The sequence below is a fragment of the Oncorhynchus kisutch genome, linkage group LG10 (assembly GCF_002021735.2).
Source record: "Oncorhynchus kisutch isolate 150728-3 linkage group LG10, Okis_V2, whole genome shotgun sequence".
In the NCBI taxonomy this organism is placed as follows: Eukaryota; Metazoa; Chordata; class Actinopteri; order Salmoniformes; family Salmonidae; genus Oncorhynchus; species Oncorhynchus kisutch.
In genome coordinates this window covers 12,061,187-12,083,424 of record NC_034183.2, presented here as the reverse complement: position 1 = coordinate 12,083,424, position 22,238 = coordinate 12,061,187, and the positions used below count along the sequence as shown (strand labels likewise).

Below are 22,238 nucleotides of genomic sequence, written 5' to 3'. Positions count from 1 at the left end.
GTCTCATTTCTAGGTGGTCACCACTGTCCCCACCAGCCGGCTAAAGTTCCTGAAGTCTGCAGGCCATGGCACGCAGCAGGAGGAGATCCCTGAGGAGGAGCTGGAGGAGATGGAGGACCTGGACGAGATCGACCACGCTGAGATGGAGATGAGGAGGGGACAGGTCCTCTGGTGCAGAGGTCTAGGCAGGATCCAGACTCAGGTATGTATGGTCAAATCACAATTACATCTCAGCTCATAATCATCCCTCAGCTTTACACCAAACCATAGCTACCATTGGCCAGGATACAAACTCAGTATTGTGCTTTATTACCTTTCAATGGGGTCTCAATACTCATATTTTGACTGTGTCTTTGTCCCCAAACTGTCCAGATCCGCGTAGTGAATGCCTTCCGAGACACTATGTCCCCGTACGAGGGTCTGGAGACCCCGGAGTCCCGCAACTCCATCCACAACTTCATGACAACCCCAGAGTTCAGGATAGAAGACTCAGAGCCACAGATCCCACTCATCGACGACACAGAGGGGGAGGACGATGCTCCCACCAAGCGCAACGCTGCACAGACTCTGCCCCCACACTCCAAGCTGGCCACCCTCCCGTCCTCGCCCAACCAGAACAATAATGCTGTGGACATGGTCATCCCCCTCCACAAGGAGAGCCCAAAGATTAGCGGGAATCCTGAGAGTGCTGTGCTTCCGGCGTGCCCTGGGAGCCCGCTGAACAGCCTGGAGACCTCCCTCTGAGCTGGACCGTAGTACCAGTAATGGCCCACTGACCTCAGCCCACTTAACAATAGCAAGACGTGGGGAGAGGAGGCTTCTAGAAGTTTTGGTTTGGACTGGAATTGAGGACATCAGATATTTCAGATTTTATGGTCTTGTATCGATGGAGGGGTGCATATTTGGAATGAAAGAATTATAGACTACGCTTAAAACAAGTAATTGAATGAACAGGGAGGCTGGGACGCATTGCTGTACATCAGCAATACTTCTAAAGAATTAATGCATTGGCTATGTATATTTTTACGATTTCATTCATGTTGTGAAAGCAGACCTGTTTACACATTTGTGAAACTTTGATTGTCTGTGAAAGACCTACGTAATAACATGTACAACGTGGGGCTGTGAAGTAAAAAAAATATATACTGTATTTTAGAAATTGCTGTTTTTTAGGAGAAAACAGGTTTCTATTGAAACTGAACTATTTTGCCTGCACGTTCTATTTGGTATGTATTTTGCTAGGTACATAGAAATATCTAGCAAAATAAGAAGAGGTGGTTTTATGGTCTATTAGGAGAGGTTAGAATAACTGGAAAACAACCACAAATATCCATGTACACAATTCCACACTGTAAATATTCACTCTGTTCCCAATCATTCCAAAACTACATTTCATGTTTACTGGAAAGTGGAGCTTCCATTTGTCACTAGTGCTATAAATCTAGACCACAGATGATAAGCACCGACTCCATGGAAAGGCTCATTATGAATCAAGGATACTATACATACTATACATACTGTACAATGTGTCTGTAGAGATAATTATGTGAAGTGAGTGTATTGTTGGTTTTAAGTCATTTTTTTACCATTTTAAATCAGGAGTAGGTTGTTGCCTGATCAAAAACCACGTATTTCAAAGACGTTTAATGTGCTGAATGGTTTTGATGACCTGGGTTGTATTTCACAAATAGGATCAAAGGGTTTGCCCAGCTAACTGATATAACTTGATTCTCTACATCATTAACATGTACAGTTAGTTGATAAAGTAATACTTACCCATTGATGTCCCTTTCCATTTGACCTCTCCCGTGAACTGACCTGGGAGATTTGGGTTGTTATTATTTAAAGTTGACTACCATATTGATTCTGCTTTTTGAAATACCCTCCGGGTATAGACTCTCGGCACAGAGTACTTTATTGCATATAACCTCCTTCAGAGAGACTTAATATTTTGTAAAATATAGCCTAGCTTTGTATCTTCTTCAAGAAAACTAAGTCGTTTTCATCCCTCACAAAAGTCAGGGTATCATCATTTTGGAGGCAGAATTGAAAAGGATTCAAAACAGAGGTTTTTTTTTTTTGGGGGGGGGGGATTCTGGAATCCAGGGGCCATATCCATAAGCCATCTCAGAGTAGGAGTGCTGATCTAGGATCTGTCCTTTTAATCTGGTTCATTATGATCTAAAAGATTGAACTGATCCTAGATCAGCACTTCTACTCTATGATACTTTGTGGATACGGACATATTTATTTGGGATTTCTTCCCTGTATTGCAATTTCAAACTTCCTATTAAGAAGAAAGAAGGTATAAATCCCAATCCAATGGAAGTACTGTAGATGGTAAAAAATGAAGAAAGATTCCACAAGCAACTTTTGTTTGTTTCTCTGTAGTTTCATTCAACATTGGGAATGACTGTTTATCCACCTCTATAAGGATTTTTTTTATCTCAATATTTGGTAATAAAGTACTTTGTGTCTGTTTATTTTAAGCAATGGCTGTTGTGGTCGATATTCATTTTCGAAACTTGTTGAGTAATGTGTATGGTTTTGAAAATAAAATGAATATTTAGCTTACCTAAATGGTTTTGAATCTGTCCTCTATATTTTAAAAACTTTTTCTCAACATTCAGTCATTATTGCAACACTCAGTTAATTTAAAAAGGCTATTGAATTTGGCCATCAGTGTCTCTGAAAAAATCCACACCACACCATATAGGCCAACCGGTATCTGGTTCTCCCTGTTCGCAATGCTAGTATTATAATAGTCTATTATTGAAAAACCAATACCTGTCATACCTGAGTTTAAGTGATTTCTTAACAGAAAATGACTGAAGTAAAAACGAAAAATCCCTCCTTAAAGGAGCTACATGTAGAATTTGGGGATTGTAATTTCAGAAAATGTGCATAATATATCTGCAGTAATAGTGGAATGCTAGTGTTTCACAATCTTTTTTCACTAAACAAACATTTTGGCCAATACAAAATCGCATTCTAAAATGCAGACTTTCTGACAAAAAAAGCCAGACCGAAGAGGGAAAACCACCCTCCCTCTCTTATATTGGCATCACTAAAAAGTGTGGCCATCTCCTCGAGCACAACGAAAAATGGTAGACTGGCTGATACAAGCGTCAATGTAGAAATCGCTCTGTCATTTCCTGGTTGCTGAAATTCTACACTCTTCAATTTCAGTTTATGTGATGCAAAAATGCATCACATAAATTCCACCAGGAATTATAAATGTATCGGAGTAAAAAGTACATACATTTTTTAGGAAATGTAACGTTAGCTAGGAATGTAGCTAGTTGAGTAAAAATAAAAGTAAAAAATATAAATAGTCAAGTAAGAACAGATACCCCTGCAAAAAAAAGTATTTGTAGGCTACTTACTTTATATTTATGTTTTCGCCCAGTCAAAATAAAGGTTAAATAAAAATGTAAAGGCAAAATGACTACAATTCCCAGTAGCGCTCTGGTGTCGCTTATGCCAGACGTTTCAACCAATGTCGAGGTAGCCTGCATGTCACATGGACTTGTTTGTTCACGAAATTTGAAATATCTCTTACTCTCGGACCAAATACATGTTTTTGAAACAGATGTTGAACTGCATGACATCGATTTAGCAGAATATAACTAGCAAACGTATTTACTAACATAAGACGGTAGGTGCTGTTTGGATGTATTGGAAATACGAAATTCGTCATAACGACCTACGTAGCTAGCCAGATGCATTTTATTGTATGTCGTGCCAGCTAACGCGTTAGCTAGATTACTGCTAACTAGATACTTTTTTAAAACGGCTACAAATACATTACCAACTAAAATAAGGATTGGGCTAAAGTTAGCTAGCTAACCAACAATGTAAATGAATTCTGATATGTTAGCTAGTTATGTTCATAATACATGCTAGTCAGTCAAAACTAGCTAGTTAATGTTAACGTAGATTTATTAGATATAACGTTAGCTTTTAGCTAGCTTCTCTATCACTGTTTTTCATACGTTTTCAATTACTCTTTTCCCTATGAAGGACGACTAACGTTAACCTACTACGACATCTGCACTCTGGGCCCTAGCGACCTGTCCTAGACCCGTGAGGAGTATGGATTCCCATGCCAACAGTGGTAACTCCGCTTTCTTATCCTTATTTCTTGTTAACTATAATTTATTCCATTGCTATTCACATTGTCAACTGTTTAACCTTAATGTCCATGAGCCAGACCCCCAAGTTTGGGCCGTCGAGTTCACAAAGTCGCATATGATTGTGACATAACTAGGTTAGTTAGACCTTCAAGAAAATCACTGAGAGAACGTCACCCCAAGTGAGCCGACCAACCCCCATGGCTCATGTACTATTAGTAGCGAGACAAACACTGTTCTTCCTATCAAAGGATTTTATTTTGTTGGTGCATTGTTTGTTTAAATGTCCTTGTTCCTTTCCCACAAGAATTCTTCTCATTGGCTGAAGAGAAGTTTGATTTTGACGTTTCACTCTCACCTGCCAGGTTGGTGTCATAGATATCTTTGATTTCCATTTCTTTGGTTTGTATGCATTTCTCTCTTGAATGCGTTGCCACTGAACTCACAATCTGTCTTTGTATTTGATACTACCATTGTCTATACATTTTACTCAGGACATGTTACATCACTTACATATGAAAAATAACATTGTAAAATCATTCCCCCTTGTTTAAAGCTCAAGAGGAGATGAAGACGATGACGAGGTTTTTGTTGGTCCGGTCTGTCACAAGGAGAGGTGTATCTCCGTCGGTCTGGAGACTATTGTCAAGGAAAACGTCAGCAGTTTTCCTTCAGTGGGTGAGGGGCCCAGCTGGAGTCCTTTGGCTGTGGACAAGTTTGAGGAAATCTGCAAGGAAGCCAACCTACTAGCCAGTCAACTAGTTGTCAACCAGCAGCACCCTGATGTAGGGGTAACCAACGGTACACTCACATTAAGTAAAGAAGAACCGAAAGAAGACTTTGTGCAGGATGCTGGGGCCAAACTGGGCATGTTCAGAAAGCCAGTTGATGCTGTCCTAAGCCCTATCAAAAGGGAGACCTTCTGTGTGCAGGACAGTCCATTGAAGCAGCTCCCTCCTGCTATTCAGCAGCGGTTGTTAAGGGATGGTGGGGTTTCTAACTCCACTAAGAGCCGTGTTGGCACTTCCAGCCCTGTAAGAGCAGGGACTACGACTCGGACCAAGATGGTGCTCCGAGGAAGGGTAGGGCTGGCCTCCAACACCGGGGTGCTCCCTAGCAAACAACAACCAGCAGCCCGAGGAGCGACCACGACGACAGCCCTGCAGACAGCCAAGACCAGACCGGAGCCTGCTGAGAAGACCACCATGCTGGCTCCTCCAAGCAAAGTATGGGCTCTTAGAAGATATCTAGCCACATAGACTATACAGAATGATCGAGGCTAAGGTCAAATCAGTACTGTAGAAAGTTTTCTCAACTCATGTAGTCTGTTTCTTTCAGGGTAACTTGGGGCTGAGGCGTAGCCCAGGTAGTCGTAACTCCAGCAGAGCAGCCTCCTGCGAGGACCTTCTCTCTGACACGGCCAGCATAGCCTCCGACATCAGCGACACCTCCCTCAACTCCAGTCTGCAGGGGAAGAGGACCCTCGTACCCCCTAGCAAGGTAACCCAGAGGAATTTGCTGATATCATCAGACACTGACATTTTAAACAGAATTCTTCATTCATATATATATATATATATATATATATTAGGAGACTTCAAATCAGGTGGTAAAATATGTGAATACCCTCTGATAAAATGGCAGGTGTTGAAACATGAATGTCCTTGTCCTATTCAGAGTGGGATGCGGGCTCCGTCAGCGGTCAAAGCCCCCCCTCAGGCCAGGAGAGTGACTGACCAGAGGAGAAACACGTCTTCCTCCTCTTCCTCAGTCTCCAGCTTCAACTCCAGTCTGTCTGTGTCACCCACAGGGAAAGGTGAGGCCCTGTGTAGAGCTTCACGGTGTAATTTCAAGGTGCTGTAGCCTAGTGGTTAGAGCGTTGGACTAGTAACCGGAAGGTTGTGAGTTCAAACCCCCGAGCTGACAAGGTACAAATCTGTCGTTCTGCCCCTGAACAGGCAGTTAACCCACTGTTCCCAGGCCGTCATTGAAAATAAGAATTTGTTCTTAACTGACTTGCCTGGTTAAATAAAGGTAAAATAAAAAAATAAAATAAACAGTTCAACCATTTCAAAGATGTGAAGTGTATGGAAAGTGCAATGCAAATATCTGACCTGTCTCTGATTTTAGGTAAACTCAGCACGTCCCTCAACTCCAGCATCAGTGGCCCTAATGGCCGCCTGCCCGCTGGCAAGAGCCGACTCACCAATCCTGTTGTGAGTGCCACCAAGACCTGCAGGTCTACCCTCATCAGCCGAGCTCCGGGGCTGCCCTCTTCCACCACAGTAGCACGCCGTGTCATCTCAGACCCGGGAAGGAAGCTCTCTGAGCAAGACCGATTTAAAATGGTTCAGTCCACCCCTTTGAAGAGAGTTGAACCGGTGGCCACAGCCACCCCCTTGCACCAGACCCCAGCAAAGATGAACATGGAGAGAATGTCCTCTGTGCCCAACATCCCCACCTCATCTTCAGCGAAGACTAAGGACATCGTCAAGGGCAACCCCAAACTCAAGGCGTTCATTGCTCCAACCCCTACTAGTCAGTTCAAGAGGAGGTTGGAAGGTGAGGACTGGTCAACTGTTGGCTACCTTTGAGCAGCTACTACTGATCACTGGCTTGTCTTACTTCATGTTTCTGAATGGAAAGGCTCATAATTGTTTGCAAAAATGTTAACATATTTATTTGTCTTCCCTACAAAGCTGTTTCATCCCCTGATGCCCTTCTCATGAAGCCAAAGAGATTGATGTCTGCTTGCAGTGTGGAAAGGTACTGTAACTAGGATTTAAATTATTATTTTTTATTCCTAAGTGTCTGGAGTCGGAAATTGTACACCATTGACGATTATTAGAATACTGAAGATGTCCTAGTCCATTAGCATTGAATATGCCTTCCCACCCCTTCTATCCATCAGTCTCCCCCACAAACGACCAGTTCCAGAGCTGTTCCAGACGCCCCCTGCTGGGGGGAACAAGGCAGTGCAACCCAAGATGAGACACCCCTCTGCCCTTCCCACCCCTGTGAACCGGAGGATCTCTGGTATCCCCTTGCTCACCCCGAATAGCATTTCACGGCCAGGCAGGCCTTCCCTGAGCATGGCCATCCGGCCAGCCTCTATCCAGAGGGCCATCTACTGGAGGTGAGAAAGCAGCTGCCACACTAGGACCACCACACTGGACTCTGTCTAAAAGGGCCAAGATAATAGTCTTGCCATAAGTGACAATGGATCAGTGTTAGGGTAAGGTGTTGTGATGTAATAAAAATAGGCTAGTTGGTGATAACATTATTTTTTTTTTCAGTCCCGCCCAGGTGAAAGGGAGCTACCAAGAGGAGGTGGCTGCAGCACCAGAAGAGGAGACCGTCCAGCCATTTTCCCTGGAGGACGAGCCAGAGGTGCAGCCCCCCACCCCTGCTACGGTCCCCCATCCAGAGGAGCAGGGGGTATGTCAGGATGACCCAGAACCAGGAGTGGACCAGGTGCCTCCTCCGACTAACAAGGAAAACAACCACCCTGAGCCGAATGAAGAATCCAAGGAGCTCGAGAACACTGAAAATCTGCTAGAGCAGCCTCAATGCAATTGGATGAAGACCCAGGATGTTAATGAGGTAATGTCTTGATATGTTGATATGTTGTCTTGTTTCAGCTTGCATACGTTATTTGTCTTTGGTTGAATGACGTTTGTATGTTCTGGGTTGTGTCTTGTCCAATAGGTTTTGCTGGTAGATGCCCCGGCACCTGTGTTGAGGCCTTATGAGAAACTCCTAATTGACCTCTCCAGCACTCCTGTCCTGATCAGAACAGCCTCTGTGAAGCCCTCTGGTGGTCAGGTGAGAGAATGTACTCCATACATTATGATGACTGACTCAAATTATTTAAAAAATCCTATTGAGAAAGGCAGTGCCATGATAGCCAGTTGACTCATCACATATGTTGTCAGGATTCATGACCACACTGATTTCTGGTAATTGTATGTGTATTTTTTTCCCACCTACAGCTGATTGACCTGAGCTCGCCCCTGATCAAATGGAGTCCAGAAGACAAGGACCATGCCTTAAATGAAGCACCCCTGATCAACTTATCCTTTTGATTAATAATATCGCAATAGAGCATTCCAGCATTTCCTCTACATGTATATTGATTCCAATAGCCTTCCTGCTGACACTTGTGCTTGTGCCTGTACCACACACAAATGACATTTATAATGAGAACTAGCTGCTGATGATCAAGGGTTTAAGAAAAGATTGTTTTAAGTCGAGACTGTTAGTATACATACTATGTAAGTCACCAATCTGATTTATTTTTAAGAATGGTACTGTACCTTTTTATTTTTGTTTGTTACCGTCTTGCAGCTCTGTGTGATTCTTTTAAAAGCTCTAATAAATGTTCTTCATTTAACTTATTGTGATGCGGAGTCTTGCATGTAAATGAATGCAGGTCTGGTATTAGGGCCAGAGAGCTGACCTGTGCTCATTGCCTCGGTCTACTCCACCATTGGCTGGGCACCCAGAAGTTTGACTTTGACTGAAGGAACAGCTCCTGCCCACAGACAGATGTTGTTGTGCTCTCATAAATAAGATATCATCCACTATATATACAAAAGTATGTGGACACCCCTTCAAATGAGTAGATTTGGCTAATTCAGCCACACCCTTGCTGACAGGTGTATAAAATTGAGAACACAGCCATGTAATCTCCATAAATGAACATTGGAAGTAGAATGACCTTACTGAATAGCTCAGTGACTTAACGTGGCACCGTCATAGGATGCCACCTTTCCAACAAGTCAGTTTGTCAAATTTCTGCCATGCTAGAGCTGCCCCGATCAACTGTAAAGGCTGTTTTTGTGAAATGGAAACGTCTAGGATCAACAGCTACCGCAGAGTGCTGTAGTGCGTAAAAATCGTCTGGCTCGGTTGCAACACTCACTACCGAGTTCCAAACTGCCTTTGGAAGCAATGTCAGCACAAGAACTGTTCGTCAGGAGCTTCATGAAAGAGGTTTCCTTGGCCGAGCAGCTGCACACAAGACTAAGATCACCACGCGTCATGCCAAGCATTGGCTGGAGTGGTGTAAAGCTCTCCTCTATTGGACTCCAGCAGTGTAAACAGGTTCGCTGGAGTGATGAATCACAATTCGCTATCTGGCAGTCCAACTGACAAATCTGGGTTTGGCGGATGCCAGGAGAAGACCACCTGCCCAAATGTATAATGTCAACTGTAAAGTTTAGTGGAGATGGAATAATGGTCTGGGGCTGTTTTTCATGGTTCGGTCTCGGCCCCTTAGTTCCAGGGAAGGGAAATCTTAACACTACAGCATACAATGACGCTCTAGATTATTCTGTGCTTTCAGAAGGTAGGCCAGTTGAGAACAAGTTCTCATTTACAACTGTGACCTGGCCAAGATACGTGATACAAGATATGTGCTTCTACACCTGCATTGCTTGCAGTTTGGGGTTTTAGGCTGGGTTTCTGTACAGCACTTTGAGATATCAGCTGATGTACGAAGGGCTATATAAATAAATTTGATTTGATATAGCGAAGCAGTGTGACAAAAACAACACAGAGTTACACATGGGATAAACAAACGTACAGTCAATAACACAATAGAAAATGTGTATACAATGTGTGCAAATAAAGTTAGGAGGTATGGCAATAAATAGGTAACAAAGTAACTACAATTTATCAATTAACACTGGAGTGCAAGATGTGCAGATCAGGATGTACAAGTACAAATACTGGTGTGCAAAAGAGCTGAAAATAAATAATATATATGGGGATGTGGTAGGTAGTTGGTTGAGCTATTTACAGATGGGCTGTGTACAGCTGCAGTGATGGGTAAGCTGCTCTGACTGCCGATGCTTGAAGTTAGTGATGGAGATATAAGTCTTCAACTTCATTGATTTTTGAAATTCGTTCCAGTCATTGGCAGCAGAGAACTGGAAGGAAAGGCGGCCAAAGGAGCTGTTGGCTTTGGGGATGACCAGTGAAATATACCTGCTGGAGCGTGTGCTACTGGTGGGTGTTGCTATGGTGACCAGTGAGCTAAGGCAGATCTTTACCTAGCAAAGACTTATAGATGCCCTGGAGCCAGTGGGTTTGGCGACTAATATGTAGCGAGGACCAGCCAACGAGAGCATACAGGTCGCAATGGTGCAGTGTATAGGGCTTTGGTGACAAAATGGATGGCACTGTGATAGACTGCATCCCATTTGCTGTGTAGAGTGTTGGAGGATATTTTGTAAATGTCATCCCCAAAGTCAAGGATTGGCAGGATAAGCAGTTTTACGAGGGTATGTTTGGCTGCATGAGTGAAGGAGGCTTTGTTGCAAAATAGGAAGCCAATTTTAGATTTTATTTTGGATTGGAGATGCTTAATATGAGTCTGGAAGGAGATTTTACAGTCTAGCCGAACACCTAGGTATTTATAGTTGTCCACATATTCTAAGTCAGAACCGTCCAGAGTAGTGATGCTACTTTGTGGCAATAGTTTGGGGAAGGCCCTTTTTTTTCAGCATGATAATGCCCCCATGCACAAAGTGAGGTCCATACAGAAATGGTTTGTCGAGATCGGTGTAGAAGAGCTGGACTGGCCTGCATAGAGTCAGACCTCACTCAACCCCATCAAACACCTTTGGGATGAATTGGAACGCAGACTGCGAGCCGGGCCTAATCACCCAACACCAGTGTCCGACCTCACTAATTATTTTGTGGCTGAATGGAAGCAAGTCCCTGCAGCAATGATCCAACATCCACATTCAGTACTTTTGGTTATGTAGTGTACTTGGTATAGGTGTCAAATGTGAGATAATATGCTGATGTTTTGTATCCTTGGACATTTAGTAGAGCATCTTATGATGTAAGGATGTTCTACCTGTCTGTACCAAGAAATATAAAATTCTGATGCATTTTAGAAATGCCAAACATTTGATATATAAAATTAAATCATTTGTAGTGGAGAGAGAATTTAGGCAAGTCTGGGTATCAGTCTCTGTAACATTCCACTCCTTGTACTCTGTGTCATGCGCCAAAGACATGGGCAAATGACACAGAGTACAAGGAGTGGAATGTAATATCTAAACTATGACTGGCAACCAGGCTAACTTTAGGCCACATGATAGTAGATTCTTCCTATAGCAGGATTCCCCAACCAGGCTCTTTAGGCCACATGATAGTAGATTCTTCCTATAGCAGGATTCCCCAACCAGGCTAACTTTAGGCCACATGATAGTAGATTCTTCCTATAGCAGGATTCCCCAACCAGGCTCTTTAGGCCACATGATAGTAGATTCTTCCTATAGCAGGATTCCCCAACCTGGCTAACTTTAGGCCACATGATAGTAGATTCTTCCTATAGCAGGATTCCCCAACCTGGCTAACTTTAGGCCACATGATAGTAGATTCTTCCTATAGCAGGATTCCCCAACCAGGCTAACTTTAGGCCACATGATAGTAGATTCTTCCTATAGCAGGATTCCCCAACCAGGCTAACTTTAGGCCACATGATAGTAGATTCTTCCTATAGCAGGATTCCCCAACTGGCGGCCTGCGGGTGGTTTTATTTGGCCCTCCAAGTTTTCTGACCAATGAATTAAAAAATAAATAATTGTTGGACAGAAAATACTGTAAAAACACCAGGAAATCAGCGCCAAGTTATTTTAATTTAGGAAATCTGTTCCCAAGTATTCCCACGCATAACTTGTGATTGTATACAAATGCAAGCAAGGTTTGAAATGAATATGTTTTAGTCAAATAGTAGATCTGTTTGGGCTTCAGCCCCCAACCATCCTCTCAAGAAAAAATTCGCAGCCGAATCTAGATGATCCCTGGCCTATAGGAAAGTATGTCCACTAGGTGACATCATTTAATCAATCTTCAATTGTCTGCGAATTTCTTTATGATTTTTTAAATACGTTATACAATGAGGACAGTTTTAAAATGTAAATGTAATTTTGCAAACCTAAGTCTGAGACGTCGCAGAAAAACTATATACCTGTACAAATAGGAGGTTTTTAGAGATCATTACCCACTTCACGTCATGGTACATTGTGATCGGCTGCTGAGATTTGGGAATCAGCGTTTGACTGACAAACAGTGCGGCGTTTACACAAGTAGTCCAATTCTGATCTTTATTCCAGTAAATTATATTTTAACCAACCACATCAGATCTTTTTAATCAAAGATCTGTTTCAGAGCAGATCTGTCAAAATACCAATTATTGAACAAAAATATAATTTGGTTGCCTGTGTAAACGCAGCCTAGAGTTGGGGAGCAGGGTAGCTTTCATATCTGGGGCGGTGAGAGAGTGCACAGATGATCGATATACATGCAGACAAAATACATGTCTCTCTGCCCTAACAATGGGAGTGGTTGTCAAAATGGCAATGTGGGCGGTCTGGCTCCCGCCTATACTTTCTTTGGATTGGTGGATAGATCTCACTATTGTAATCTAGTTTTGTATATTCATTGTCGGTTGTTGAAGTCAACCGCCGGAATTCAACGGAGATGCTATGCTACTAGCCTCAACACATGAATATGCATAGCCATCTCGAGACAACTCCGATATAGTGTTTTTTTTTTGTCAAAGTTGGCGGGGTGTAACGTGTCCAACTTATATAACACTAGTAACAACTTAAGCGTTATGAAACGTATATTTGATCAAATAAAACTCACATAGCAAATAAGCCATACATTTTGTGTTTACCAAATTCGACACCCATTAACTGCCATACAGAAACTTGGTTGGAGGGCAAACACCGAGAAAAAACACCTGCTGGAGGGGGACCGATTTTCCGCTGAGTTGGACCTCTCTTGTTCTCTGGAGAGTGAGACCTGTTCGAACGATTTAATGGACGCGCCATGCTCTGCTCCGATCCTCGCAACATTCTAACTAATCATGGAACGGGATTGGACGGCGAGGACCCGGGAAAAACTTGTTCAGTGGATTTTATAGATGTTCTTGACAGATTCGGTGGATGCCATGCGTTTTAAACCATGGCATTACAAATGCTTTGGCCGTGGATATGTTTTCTATCACACTTTCCAGTAATTGCATGTTTTGATGTACACGTTTCGGATACTCTACAGCCTGGAGTAGTGCTCGGAAATGTATCTCTTGGACGGGGTTGGATCTATCAAATAGACAGGACTTTAACTCCTAAATACGCGAGACACATTTTCAATATTGAGAGACAACACGGAATTGTATATTTCTCAGGAAAAGTTCATTGTGCGCTGTTGAGGAAGAACCCTGCGCCGCTTTACATTCAGATCAAATCAAGTACCTCGGATAACTTTATTTTAATTCACTTCAATACTTTTGTGCACGGACAGAATTGTTTCATTAAATATAGGAGAAAGGCAAACGAAGGTAAGCCCAAGATTTACATGAACATTCTCTCAACAGTAGAGACATATCCATGCGTCTCAAATAGGATTTTGCTTTTGAACATTTATGAACATTTACCACTTTTTACTCGAAAACCTCACTCTTACCTTTCGTTATGTAAGGGAGGGGACTGGAAAGTAGTTTTTGATAACGGGAGTGTTTTGCCAAACTGTCTGCAACCCAATGAGCGAAACGAGTTGGATTTATTCTGCAGGGTGCAACATCTTTGGAATTACACCACTGTTCGTGTGAAACTGCGAATTAATTCTCTTCATAGTCATGCCATGTTTACAGACGGGGGTTTGGGTAGACTGGGTTCATGGACTAAACGTAAAAAAAGAAATGTGAATACCGCTCCCCAGTTTCAACTGCCCAACTATCAGGTGTCTGTCCCGGAGAATGAACCGGCGGGAACTCGCGTAATTACGCTCAAAGCACTGGATACCGACGATGATGATGATGGTGAAGTAGAATATGATATTGAAGCTCTGTTCGATAGCAGATCCAATGATTATTTCAAAATCAATTTGCAGACCGGCAGCATTACAACATTGCAGCCTTTGGATAGGGAGGTCAAGGACACACATATCTTCAAAGTTATTGCTACAGACAATGGCACCCCTAAGAGGTCGGCCACTGCTTACCTCACTGTCACTATAAGTGACACTAATGATCATGGGCCTGTGTTTGAGCAGACAGAGTACAGGGTCAGCATTAGGGAAAATGTGGAGATAGGTTTTGAAGTGTTGACTATAAGGGCCACAGATGGGGATGCCCCATCAAATGCCAACATGATCTATAAGATTGTGAATGAGGGGGAAGATAATGCTGGTTTTGAAATCGATCCTAGAAATGGACTAGTCAAGATTAGGGTTCGGCCTGACAGAGAAACCTTGACCCAGTATCAACTGATGGTGGAGGCCAATGACCAGGGTAAAGACCCAGGCCCCCGCAGTGCCACGGCTACAGTGTATATCTCTGTGGAGGATGAGAATGATAACTACCCCCAGTTCAGTGAGAATAGGTATGTAGTCCAGGTGCTTGAGAGCGTGACAGTGAACACCAAAGTGGCCCAGGTGAAGGCCACAGATAAAGATGAGGGCAACAATGCAAAAGTCCACTACAGCATCATTAGTGGCAACGTGAAGGGCCAGTTCTACATCCATTCCCCTACAGGTGTCATTGACATAATCAACCCTCTAGATTATGAGATCATCAGGGAATATAATTTGAGAATAAAGGCACAGGATGGGGGAAGACCACCTCTGATTAATGGCACAGGGATAGTTGTAGTGCAAGTTGTGGATGTCAACGATAATGCCCCTATGTTTGTTAGCACACCCTTTCAAGCCACAGTATTGGAAAATGTGGCAGTTGGTTGTTCTGTGATCCATATTCAGGCTATTGATGCAGACTCCGGTGACAACTCTCATTTGCAGTACAGATTAACAGCTATGGCTCCAGGCTTCCCCTTCATCATCAACAACAGCACAGGGTGGATTACAGTTAGTGTAGAACTGGACAGGGAGACCACCGACTTTTACACGTTTGGCGTTGAAGCAGTTGATCATGGGGTCCCTGTCATGTCTTCCTCGGCCAGCGTCAGTGTGACGGTGCTCGACGTGAACGACAACGTTCCCACTTTCACTCAGAGGTTGTATAGCCTGAAGATGAATGAGGATGCTTTGGTAGGTACGAGCGTGCTAGCACTCTCTGCCATAGATCGGGACGCCAACAGTGTGGTAACATACCAGATTTCCAGTGGCAACACGCGGAACAGGTTCACCATCACCAGTCAGACTGCAGGGGCAGTCATCACCTTAGCTATGCCACTGGACTACAAACAGGAGCACCAGTATGTCCTGGCGGTGACCGCCTCGGATGGCACGCGTTACGACACAGCACAGGTCTTTATCAACGTCACTGATGCCAACACCCACCAGCCCGTGTTCCAAATCGCCAACTACCAGGTGACGATCGGCGAGGACCGGCCTGTGGGCTCCACCGTGGTGGTGATCAGTGCCACGGACGAGGACACTGGGGAGAACGCACGCATCAGCTATGTTATGGAGGACAACGTGCCACAGTTCAAGATCAACCCTGACACAGGTGCCATAACCACACAGATAGAAATCGACTATGAGGATCAGGCCTCCTACACGCTAGCTGTCATTGCCCGCGACAATGGCATCCCCCAGAAATCTGACACCACATATGTGGAGATCATTGTTCTGGATGCTAATGATAATGCACCACAGTTCCTCAGAGACATATACCAGGGGACAGTGTTTGAGGATGCACCCGTGTATACCAGCATCATCCAGATTTCTGCATCTGACAGGGACTCAGGGTCCAATGGGAGACTTAGTTACACTTTCCAGGGTGGGGATGATGGAGAGGGTGACTTCTTCATTGAGCCGTACTCTGGCATTATTAGAACAGCCAGGAAACTTGACAGGGAGAATGTGCCTGTGTACAATCTGAAGGCCTTTGCTGTGGATAAGGGGTTTCCGCCGCTTAAGGCATCCATGGACGTCCAAGTGTCCGTCCTGGACATCAACGACAATGCTCCTGTGTTTGAAAAGGACGAACTGTACGTCTATGTGGTGGAGAACAGTCCTGTGGGTTCCATTGTAGCCCGCATCACTGCTACAGATCCTGACAAGGGAAGCAATGCGCAAATCCTGTTCCAAATTGTGGAAGGAAACGTCCCAGAGGTCTTCCAACTAGATATCTTCAACGGGGATCTTATCGCTCTCACTGATTTAGACTACGAGTCCCAGATAGAGTACACCATCATTGTCCAGGCGACCTCTGCACCGTTAGTCAGCCGTGCCATTGTGCACATCCGCCTGCTGGACGTCAACGATAATGACCCTGTCCTACACGACTTTGAGATCATCTTTAACAACTACGTCACCAACAGGTCCAACAGCTTTCCGGCTGGGGTGATCGGGAAGGTTCCTGCCCAGGACCCGGATGTGTCAGATAACCTCCAGTACAATTTTGTGGAGGGCAACGAGCTGAGTCTACTAATCCTGAACAAGGACAATGGGGACATGAGGCTGAGCAGAGACCTGGACAACAACCGGCCCCTTGAGGCCACCATGAAGATATCAGTCACAGGTAATTAAACTGTGTTCTTTTAAATGCAATAGCTCTCCATATGCTTGGCAGATATTTTCTATTTTGTCTGCCCCTTCCAAATCCTCTCTTCATTCTGCCATGTTGTTTAATTTTCTTGCTCTTGTCTTGCAATGTGACCTCTACTAATTCTGCTAGTTGTAAATCTGTTTTATCGCTGGTACTTGTCTACTTTGAAAGGGAGTCTGTCGCAGGTCTACTATGGTAAGATTGGTTCTTGTGCCTAAATCACCACATTACTCATTACAGGCTGGTTATCTGCTAAAAGTACAGGCTGGTTATCTGCTAAAAGATCCACAAAATGTTGTCCATTGGTATTGTTGCCATGACAACTACACAGTTTGTTCCCTTTGAGGTTCCTGAGGGGTTCTTTGTCTGGGGTCCTTTGTTCATGCCATGAAATGCTACACTTTTACAGTACACTACAGGCTACTAGTTGCAGTGAAAGTACGGTAAACAACAAGTTACTGAATTTTGTTTTTTGTGCCAACCGTCAGTGGAAGTGTTGCACCGGTTTAAGTGGTTGATGGATGCAGTCTATCACAGTGCCATCCATTTTGTTACCAAAGCCCCTTATAACACCCACCACTGCGACTTGTATGTTCTAGTCGGCTGGCCCTCGCTACATATTCGTCGCCAGACCCACTGGCTCCAGGTCATCTATAAGTTGATGCTAGGTAAAGCACCGCCTTATCTCAAATCACTGGTCAAAATAACAACACCCACCCATAGCACGCACTCTTGCAGGTATATTTCACTGGCCATCCCCAAAGCCAACACGTCCTTTGGCCGCCTTTCCTTTCAGTTCTCTGCTGCCAATAGTCATAGTCCATCTGTAAATAGCCCACCCAATCTACCTACCTCATCCCCATATTGTTTTTATTTACTTTTCTGCTCTTTTGCACACCAGTATTTCTACTTGCACATCTGTTCATCTATCACTCCAGTATTAATTTGGTAAATTGTAACTACTTCGCTACTATGGCCTATTTATTGTCTTACCTCCTCACGCCATTTGCACACACTGCATATAGACTTTATTTTTTTTCTATTGTGTTATTGACTGTACTCTTGTTTATTCCATGTGTAACTCTGTTGTTTGTGTCACACTGCTTTGCTTTATCTTGGCCAGGTCGCAGTTGTAGATGAGAACTTGTTCTCAACTAGCTTACCTGGTTAAATAAAGGTGAAATAAAAATAAAATAAAATGTTGTCAACGGTTGAGCATATTATCAGTTCTGCAATCTTTGCAAGGGCATGTGATAATAAAGAGTTGGAATATTAACAGGTTACTGTGCATTTCACAGTAATTTAATGACAGTTAGTTTTCTGGAAGATGCTGTGAATATTGTGTTCCCTAACTGGCAACTAGCTGTCAGTAAGTTATTGTAAAATTCTCAGTAACTCAATTGCTAGTAACTTACTTGCAACTAGTTTACTGTACTTTCCCTTAACTATACTGATTACAAGATAGCTTAACTAAGTATTATTTGTGGTGAGCACACTTGGGTCTCAACCTCTTGGTTGACAGCAAACTGACCTTCCTACCACACCATCAGGTCAGTGAGTGTGACAGAGACCAGCACCAGTAAGTTACTGTGAATTTTACAATAACTACTTGCAGCAAGCTGACAGTAAGTTATTCAAAAATACTTCCTGGTGACCAACTGCAGTTAAGTTACTGGAAAAAACACAGTAACCTTTTAACAGTGCAGCTCTTGATTGTCACAAGCTCTTACAACGATGATAGAACTGGAAGTGGACAAATTATGTGCTCAACCTCCATCAACACAATGATAAAACCACTTAAAACCTCTCTGCCAGGGAAAATACAGAGTGCCAAATTCAAATAAATTACTATAAAAATCAAACTTTCATTAAATCACACATGCAAGAAAGCTAAAGCTAAGTTAAAGCTACACTTAAAGCTACACAAAGGCTTTTTGGCGAAAGCAAAAGATGCTATTATCTGACGATAGCACCTCAGTAAACAAAGAGAGAGAAGCATATTTCAACCCTGCAGGTGCGACACAAAACGCAGAAATAAAAATATAATTCATGCCTTACCTTTGACAAGCTTCTTTTGTTGGCACTCCAATATGTCCCATAAACATCACAAATGGTTCTTTTGTTCGATTAATTCCGTCGATATATATCCAAAATGTCCATTTATTTGGTGCGTTTGATCCAGAAAAACACCAGTTTCAACTTGCGCAGCGTGACTATAAAATATCGCAAAGTTACCTGTAAACTTTGCCAAAACATTTCAAACTACTTTTGTAATAGAACTTTAGGTATTTTTTTACGTAAATAATTGATCAAATTGAAGACGGGATGATCTATGTTCAATACAGGAGGAAAACAAACTGTAGCTAGCTTTCTGGTCAGCCTCTATCTAACAGTACACTACAAGGTACCCTCGTTCAAGATGGCCGTACTTCAACCAATTTCTAAAGACTGTTGACATCCAGTGGAAGCGGTAGGAACTGCAAGAAGATCCCTTAGAAATCTGGATTCCCAATGAAAATCCATTGAAAAGAGAGTGACCTCAAAAACAAATTCTGAATGGTTTGTCCTTGGGGTTTCGCCTGCTAAATGAGTTCTGTTATACTCACAGACATGATTCAAACAGTTTTAGAAACTTCAGAGTGTTTTCTATCCAAATCTACTAATAATATGCATATCTTATTTCTGGGGATGAGTAGCAGGCAGTTGAATTTGGGAATGTATTTCATCCGAACGTGAAAATACTGCCGCCTGTCAACAAGAAGTTAAACTTGTACAACACTACCACTAACGGTTGGCAAAAATACAAAATGTTTTACCATGCTCCTAAATGTGCCAAGGAGCCCCCGCCAGCACATTGCACTCACCTACATTTAAAAGTGCAGTAATGATTGTACCTTATAGTGAATATAATGGCTAGACATTTTTATTTTACATTATTCTAGATTTTGCACACATGTACCCTTAAAGGTTCCGACCAGAACCCTGGGAGTACCTAACAGTGTGTTCCATAAGCAAATCTGAAGTATCCTTTAAGTATAACGGTTGAACCTGTCATTGTTTCTACCTGGAATCAGAGGTTTCTTCATGAGAGGGTTCTAAATGGAACTCTAAAGGGTCCCTCTACAGGGATAAATAAAAGGGTTCTACACGACACCCACAAGGATTCCCCCATAGGGACAAATGTCTATTAGTTCTAATATTCTAACAATCTCTGTCATACCCATGAACCAGGTGGTGTAGCAGGAAAGTCAGGGCGCTGGTAACCGAGAGGTTGTGAGTTCAAATCCCAAGTGAAGTTAACTCCCAAGTAATCATAATACAGCAGCATGCTGTTCCTTACAGCAATAATACCTTAATCCAGCACTAAAAATATCAAATCAAATCAAATGTATTTATATAGCCCTTCTTACATCAGCTGATACCTCAAAGTGCTGTACAGAAACCCAGCCTAAAACCCCAAACAGCAAGCAATGCAGGTGTAGAAGCACAGTGGCTAGGAAAAACTCCTTAGAAAGGACAAAACCTAGGAAGAAACCTAGAGAGGAACCAGGCTATGAGGGGTGGCCAGTCCTCTTCTGGCTGTGCCGGGTGGAGATTATAACAGAACATGGCCAAGATGTTCATAAATGACCAGCATGGTCAAATAATAATCATCACTGTAGTTGTCGAGGGTGCAACAAGTCAGCACCTCAGGAGTAAATGTCAGTTGGCTTTTCATAGCCAATCATTGAGAGTATCTCTACCGCTCCTGCTGTCTCTAGAGAGTTGAAAACAGCAGGTCTGGGACAGGTAACAGGTCAGGGTTCCATAGCCGCAGGCAGAACAGTTGGAGAAAAAAGAATACAGTAACTTTTGTTTATTTTCACTGCAATAAGTACCCGGGAAAGGTTTTTACAGTGTAATGAAGAACCCTCTGGTTCTATCAGTGTAATGGAGAATCATACAGATTTTTATATTATGGGTTATTCTAATATAAAAAGGTTCTCCACAGTCTAAAAAAGGGTTCCCCTACAGTATTTTCCCAACTCCAGTCCACGAGTACCCCCAACAGCACACATTTTTGTTGTAGTCCCTGACAAACTCACCTGATTCAACTCATTGAGGACTTGATTATTAGTTGACATGTTCAATCAGGTGTGCTTGTCCAGGGCTTCAACAAAAATGTACTGTTGGGGGTACTTGAGGACTGGAGTTGGGAAACACTACCTACCCTTCAGGGAAAAAAATTAAGAACCCTTTTTTGAGAGTGTATGGCCTGACGTATTCAACATCAGTGATCAGTGAAATAACGACAGCATTGCATGAAGTTGTCAAAATTATAGAGTGTCTGGGTATCCCTTTGCAAGACCATCCTCAGGCAATGTGCTCTTTAATCTAATGTTATTTGTAATCATGTAACAGTAGTTACTATGTTATTGTCTGTGCGTCTCCCAGAGAAAGGGTTTTCTTGAAGTAGTTCACAGTAGTTTCCATGAACCATTTGGTAATCTATACTCAAATTCAGCAACTTGTTTATTGTTATTCCTGAGAGTCACATGCTATTTATTACCCAAGCTTGTTGTATTGGTACAAGAAGAACTAAGGAGGGACTTTTTCAAAGTTGATGCACTTGTCACCACATTTCTGTTGAGACAAGCAGACTTTAAAGTCAAACCATTTCATGATAAGACACATTCAAACCAGCATCACAAGTAATAGAAATGCAGAGAAAATATTTGAACTCATTTCAGCTAACCAGACGTTCATTTGAGGCCTACATTGCAAGCATACTCCCAACACAAGCTTTGCCCCAAGCTCTGGCTTACATATTCATTATAAAACAATGATTGATTAGGCCTATGTGTCAGGAAGAAATTCCTCGTAACTTATGATTCCTAGTGCGTCTCATACGCACGCCGGTCTAAGATCAGAGCATGCTGCAACTAGCCCACTCTTGGGTTAATTTGAGTGTCTGGGCAGAGTATCAGTATATGTCTTCATTTTTTTCCCCTCAGAAACATACACAAATATAATCACCATCTTTCTTTTCGAGATCTGTGTCTCCATTAGTACGAGTCTTGCTACTACTAGGTACAAACCAACACTGCTACTACTAGATACAAACCAACACTGCTACTACTAGATACAAACCAACATTGCTACTACTATATACAGACCAACACTGCTACTACTAGATACAAACCAACACTGCTGCTACTAGATACAAACCAACACTGCTGCTACTAGATACAAACCAACACTGTTACTACTAGATACAAACCAACACTGTTACTACTAGATACAAACCAACACTGTTACTACTAGATACAAACCAACACTGTTACTACTAGATACAAACCAACACTGTTACTACTAGATACAAACCAACACTGTTACTACTAGATACAAACCAACAATGTTACTACTAGATACAAACCAACAATGCTACTACTAGTACAAACCAACACTGCTACTACTAGATACAAACCAACACTGCTACTACTAGATACAAACCAACACTGCTACTACTAGATACAAACCAACACTGCTACTACTAGATACAAACCAACACTGCTACTACTAGATACAAA

The 22,238-nt window shown here is 42.8% G+C and overlaps 3 protein-coding genes across 6 annotated transcripts in view; all 3 read left to right on the top strand.

Annotated features, from left to right (window-relative positions):
- atp2b1b (ATPase plasma membrane Ca2+ transporting 1b) overlaps positions 1 to 2,574 on the top strand; it is a 49,781-nt gene extending 47,207 nt beyond the window's left edge. For both annotated transcript variants that reach the window (XM_031833124.1, XM_020492312.2), the window contains 2 exons: positions 14 to 202; positions 373 to 2,574. In XM_031833124.1, the coding sequence (XP_031688984.1) occupies positions 14 to 202; positions 373 to 744 (561 nt within the window). In that variant the 3' untranslated portion in view covers positions 745 to 2,574. The remainder of the gene's footprint in view (positions 1 to 13; positions 203 to 372) is intronic.
- A 932-nt stretch (positions 2,575 to 3,506) lies between these two features.
- On the top strand, positions 3,507 to 8,527 carry gtse1 (G-2 and S-phase expressed 1). Of its 3 annotated transcripts, none has more exons than XM_020492311.2 (12): positions 3,507 to 3,658; positions 4,024 to 4,117; positions 4,441 to 4,498; positions 4,690 to 5,359; positions 5,472 to 5,633; positions 5,811 to 5,949; positions 6,264 to 6,695; positions 6,833 to 6,899; positions 7,045 to 7,269; positions 7,430 to 7,736; positions 7,842 to 7,958; positions 8,126 to 8,527. In XM_020492311.2, exons 2-12 carry the CDS (start codon positions 4,096 to 4,098, stop codon positions 8,216 to 8,218), a joined length of 2,292 nt encoding a protein of 763 aa, XP_020347900.1. In that variant the 5' UTR covers positions 3,507 to 3,658; positions 4,024 to 4,095; the 3' UTR covers positions 8,219 to 8,527. The 3 variants fall into 3 exon arrangements, with proteins under 3 accessions (XP_020347900.1, XP_031688983.1, XP_031688982.1); XM_031833123.1 differs by lacking the exon at positions 3,507 to 3,658 and adding an exon at positions 3,681 to 3,734 and having other exon boundaries at positions 8,126 to 8,526; XM_031833122.1 differs by lacking the exon at positions 3,507 to 3,658 and adding an exon at positions 3,746 to 3,857 and having other exon boundaries at positions 8,126 to 8,526.
- A 4,066-nt stretch (positions 8,528 to 12,593) lies between these two features.
- Positions 12,594 to 22,238, top strand: part of LOC109897759 (cadherin EGF LAG seven-pass G-type receptor 1) — a 94,122-nt gene continuing 84,477 nt past the window's right edge. Inside the window, exon 1 of the mRNA XM_020492309.2 lies at positions 12,594 to 16,641. Coding sequence (XP_020347898.2) covers positions 13,122 to 16,641 — 3,520 coding nt within the window. The 5' untranslated portion in view covers positions 12,594 to 13,121. The remainder of the gene's footprint in view (positions 16,642 to 22,238) is intronic.

Excerpts from the sequence above, each read along its gene's own strand:
- gtse1 (XM_020492311.2), top strand. The coding sequence starts at position 4,096 with ATGGATTCCCATGCCAACAGTG. Across the intron at positions 6,696-6,832 it reads GTTCAAGAGGAGGTTGGAAG|CTGTTTCATCCCCTGATGCC; the intron begins GTGAGGACTGGT and ends TTCCCTACAAAG. Across the intron at positions 7,270-7,429 it reads CAGAGGGCCATCTACTGGAG|TCCCGCCCAGGTGAAAGGGA; the intron begins GTGAGAAAGCAG and ends TTTTTTTTTCAG.